General features: G+C 42.5%; 1 protein-coding gene across 2 annotated transcripts in view; it reads left to right on the forward strand.

The window, feature by feature from the left end:
- Positions 1-652: 652 nt before the first annotated feature.
- The window catches only part of rftn2 (raftlin family member 2), a 21,573-nt gene continuing 17,225 nt past the window's right edge, over positions 653-5,000 (forward strand). For both annotated transcript variants that reach the window (XM_084083875.1, XM_084083876.1), the window contains exon 1: positions 653-1,326. In XM_084083875.1, coding sequence (XP_083940001.1) covers positions 1,188-1,326 — 139 coding nt within the window. In that variant the 5' untranslated portion in view covers positions 653-1,187. The remainder of the gene's footprint in view (positions 1,327-5,000) is intronic.

The raw sequence follows: 5,000 nt of genomic DNA on the forward strand, positions 1-5,000 counted from the left end.
CCCGAAATAATTAGTTTAAAGCTAATTTGGCTTCTTTGGCCAAAGGGGACGAATGGCCCCAAACAGTCTCCTCGTCCCCATCACCCACCGACGTACGTACTCCCTTTTTTTCGCCTCCCTCCCCTCCCCTCCCCCCTAGCGGCCAGCCACGCTTGTCCAGTGTTGCCATGTCCGCTTATTATAAGAGACTTTGGGCTTGTTTTTCTGTTAAGTTGCTTGTAGATATTGTAGTTGGCGTTGACGGGTCGCGTTTTTTTGGGCTTGTGTCTGAAGTGTAGTTGCTTATTTGGCCTTGTTTCGTAATGTTGTTTAAACCAGTGGTTCTTTGATAAAACATTTTCATGTCAAGGACTCCCAAATTAATATGTAGCCTATTTGTCCACCGACCCCCCCCCCCCCCTCCCCCCCCCCCCCCATCTAAAAATATTTTGTGCCAGATACGCCCATCCAAAATGAAAATAGCAGATCTACAAGCTCAAAAGGGGTCGCACTTGTACATGTTTAAAATGCTCAGATGTGGCCCATAGTCGCTTCTTTTGGGCTTGTTTTCCTAGACCTGGTTGCTTCTTTCTCTCACAGAAACTGGCAACACTGCGCTTGTCGCTTTCTGCTCCTTTCACGTTCTCCTTTCTGTCTGCCACAGATACTTTGCTGCATGTTTCAAGAACTTACGTTCACTGTTGTTTTGGCAGAAGGCGGTAACATTTTGTTGCAAAAGTTCTCCGTTGGCAAATTCACGGGATTATTAGTTTGTAACGAAGTTAGTGTGTTGGTTTATTTTATTGTCACTTTACTACTATTCTTCCCCCCTCACCCTCAGACAAACTTTTCTCAAGGGAGCGTTTGAGCGCAACACTTCAATGGGAGTGATTTTTTTTCCTGAAACATACACGTTACGTTCTTAAACTGAAATGCGTCTTTTGAAGTGCAATTACAGTTTACATGTACGCGTGTCGGTGGTCTCTCTGTGACTCTTCTTGGACATCATCGTGGGTATCCGTGGACACTCGGGGGGATTAATACCGTTAACAAGAGGATGATGGGGCAACAATCCCGTTAACTTTCACAGCAAAAAAAAAGGGGGGAGTGCAGTTTGTGCAGCAGCCAGCCAGACAGACAGAGAGCGGGCTGCCGCCGTGCTCCTAGCGGGCTTTGTGAGCTGGAGATCCCGCCACGGAGAGGAGAGCATGGGCTGCGGGCTGAGGAAGCTGGAAGACCCGGAGGACAGCAGCCCCGGGAAGATCTACTCCACTCTGAAGAGACCGCAAGTGGAGTCCAAGACAGACACGGTGTACGAGTACGTACTGCTGGACTTCAGTCTGGAAGGTAGGCTGTGTTATGATCAGTGGTGGTGTAAAAAAAAGTATCACCAATGTAGAAATACTCTGTTACAAGTAAAAGTCGGGAATTCAAAATGTACTTGAGTAAAAGTTCAGAAGTAATTGGTATCAAAATGTACTTAATGTACCAAAAGTAGAAAGTACTCATTATGCAGAATATGTCCCATTTCAAGTTTTCAAATGTATAAAAAACGTTTGAAAATAGCAGATCTATTTTCAATTAGCCAAAGTTTAAATAGGGCTGAAGTGGTTGATGCATGTTTTGTAATAATAATCAAAATCTACAAAGTAACTAGTAACAAAAGTTTTCTCAATAGTTGAGTAAAAGTACAATATTTGCCTTAGTACTGAAAATGTCTGGAAGGTAGGCTGTGTTATGATCAGTGGTGGTGTAAAAAAAAAGTATCACCAATGTAGAAATACTCTGTTACAAGTAAAAGTCGGGAATTCAAAATGTACTTGAGTAAAAGTTCAGAAGTAATTGGTATCAAAATGTACTTAATGTACCAAAAGTAGAAAGTACTCATTATGCAGAATATGTCCCATTTCAAGTTTTCAAATGTATAAAAAACGTTTGAAAATAGCAGATCTATTTTCAATTAGCCAAAGTTTAAATAGGGCTGAAGTGGTTGATGCATGTTTTGTAATAATAATCAAAATCTACAAAGTAACTAGTAACAAAAGTTTTCTCAATAGTTGAGTAAAAGTACAATATTTGCCTTAGTACTGAAAATTGGAAATACTCCAGTAAAGTAAAAAAAATACCTCAAAATTGTACTTGACTACAGTACTTGAGTAAATGTACTTAGTTACTCTACACAATTGGTTATGATCCTAACAGTAGGCTATCTCTGTCAATTCAACGTTATCCTCACTTTTGCAGAATTCAATGAATACATTGCCATATAATCAGGTTATATCTAGGCGAGTAAGTTACAAGTTGAGTTTTTCTTTTTCATTCTGCATTGCTTATTATTTCCGTTGCTCAAGTGTTACTCACCACATGTGTAGAGTCTGGACTTTTCCTGGCAACAGAGCTGTTATTTCAACCCATCTAGAAATAGGTCAGAGAAGGTTTTTCCCTCAGTACCTCTACACACACACACACACACACACACACACACACACACACACACACACACACACACACACACACACACACACACACACACACACACACACACACACACACACACACCTGCTGTGAAATGTTATCTAATTTAAATATGTATGATAATCACAGATGGCCATGGTTTTCAATATTTCCAGGATAATCCCTTCACTGGGTTGACTGGCTGGTTGTTTTGACTGTGACCTATTTGGAAGGAAATGGTGATTATGCTGTTGAATGAGTGCCTGCTATGTAAACAGAGGGCCCTCCATGGCATCCTAGCGTGATGTGAAGTGCTTCTTTTTAAATTAGGGGGCACAGAGACGCCATAATGATGGTGACAGATACTGGCTTCTAATGATTTGGGGACTACATGCAGGATGCAGCATAAAAACCAGCCTGGGGATGTTTTATCGCCCTGTACAGAATTCCCTTCAAGCAAGACTGTACTGTGGGAAGACTAGAAACTATCAATGCCAGCCATTCCATAGTGACTCAACATCTCTGTCTCTGTCTGTCTCCTACTGCTTTTACTGTCAGTGTAATGTGGCTATATCTGACTATATAGCCACTGTCTATTGACTGACTGTCTGTTGCAAAGGTTCAAGAAACAACTTTATTGTCATATCACAGGTTTACAGGGTGTAAAGCAGTTTTGCGTAAGCTCCATTATTTGTGTTATTTTCAGAAAGTAAAGTGAGGGGGGAGAGCAAGATAAATAAAATGTGTAAAAGAGGGGAAGAAATGTAGATATCTAAACTGCTCAAAACAAGTTTGGAAACGTAACTTTGGTCAATTATATCTCCACTTTAATAAAACCAATTGGTATTGTGTTTTATATCATTTTTACCGTTGATTAGTCACCTTTACAAGGAGGTACAGCTTGTAAGGATCGGGCATTCGTGGAATGAGCAACACAGCTAAACGTGTGGGTAGCGCCTCCAAAGAATGTGCCAAAATCACCCAATATGCTTCTGTTGGTAATCGCTCTTGTTTTGAGCAACCTGCCAGCACACACCTGCTGAGAGGTGTGTGCCAGTAGTCACAGGTGAGTGACTGCCTCACAGGTGAGTGACTGGCACCTGAACATGGGTTCTGCAACTTTGTTGAGTTGGAGTGTGTATGCTCCAAGCAGCAACACTGCCCCCATGGAAAGATGCCACGTTTGTCCCTTCAGGATGAGGCCTGTGCAATAGGGCAAGTGAATCAGAGTGACAGCATTATTTGGTGTCAGCCCAGGTACCATTTGCAAACTTAGGACCAGGTTCTGTGAGACTGGTGAAGTCAACAAGGAAGACAACAACCCAAGACCCCTTGCTTAACTGAGGAACCATAGATTTACAGGCCAGATTTGCACAACGGAACCAAAGACAGACGTCAAAGTTGCAGGACCCATGCTCAGGTGCCAGTCACACCTGTGACTGGCACACACCTGCCTGCAAATGGTACTAGGGCTGACATCAAATAATGCGTAATCTGCGTAACAGAACACCAGCTTCACTTGCCCTATTGCACGGGCCTTATCCTGAAGGGACAAACGTGGCATCTTTCCATGGGGGCAGTGTTGCTGCTTGGAGCATACACACTCCAACTCAACAAAGTTGCAGAACCCATGTTCAGGTGCCAGTCACTCACCTGTGAGGCAGTCACTCACCTGTGACTACTGGCACACACCTCTCAGCAGGTGTGTGCTGACAGGTTGCTCAAAACAAGAGTGATTACCAACAGAAGCATATTGGGTGATTTTGGCACATTTTTTGGAGGCGCTACCCACACGTTTAGCTGTGTTGCTCATTCCACGAATGCACGATCCTTACAAGCTGTACCTCGTTGTAAAGGTGACTAATCAACGATAATAATGATATAAAACACAATACCAATTGGTATTATTAAAGGGGAGATATAATTGGCCGAAGTTAAGTTTCCGAACTTTTTTTGAGCAGTTTACATGGTACATACACATAGCATAAAACCAGAATATACTGTATGTACATGAGGTTAAACATAAGGTGCAAAAGTGGTAACACATCAGGTCCACGACATTAGACATAAAAAAACAAAAAAGTATCAACACATTGGCAGTCCACATGATAGAATGGTAGACCACTAGACCACAGAAACTTCACAGGTAAAAATCCACATGGCAGGCTGGTCCACAGAGAAAGTAAAGGCCACACTCCACATAGACAAACAGATCCACATAGGAACAGACCCTGATCCAGGTTTTGGTGGAGGGAAAACATATAGGCACGTGGGCTAATACAGTATGTGAGGTAGCCAAGCCAGGGAACATTAAGTCACATGCAGCTGTGCTTTCTTTGTTTTGCTCCTAAGAAGTTGATATCACAGGTTTATTGCTCTCTCTCACACACAAAAGCAGCGTACATTGATCTACATCAGGCAGGGTTTATTTAACTTGAGCCATCTGGGACCCCGCATTTAATGGATTTAGTCTTTCTCTGGATGCAGGCTCCTGTATCATTTGTCACACTACAAGAACAAGGCCACTGTTTTTTTGGTGTTGACCCCGAGTTTACACTTCTGCCTAC

Source organism: Gymnoscopelus microlampas (genome assembly GCF_963454915.1).
Source record: "Gymnoscopelus microlampas genome assembly, chromosome: 17".
NCBI lineage: Eukaryota > Metazoa > Chordata > Actinopteri > Myctophiformes > Myctophidae > Gymnoscopelus > Gymnoscopelus microlampas.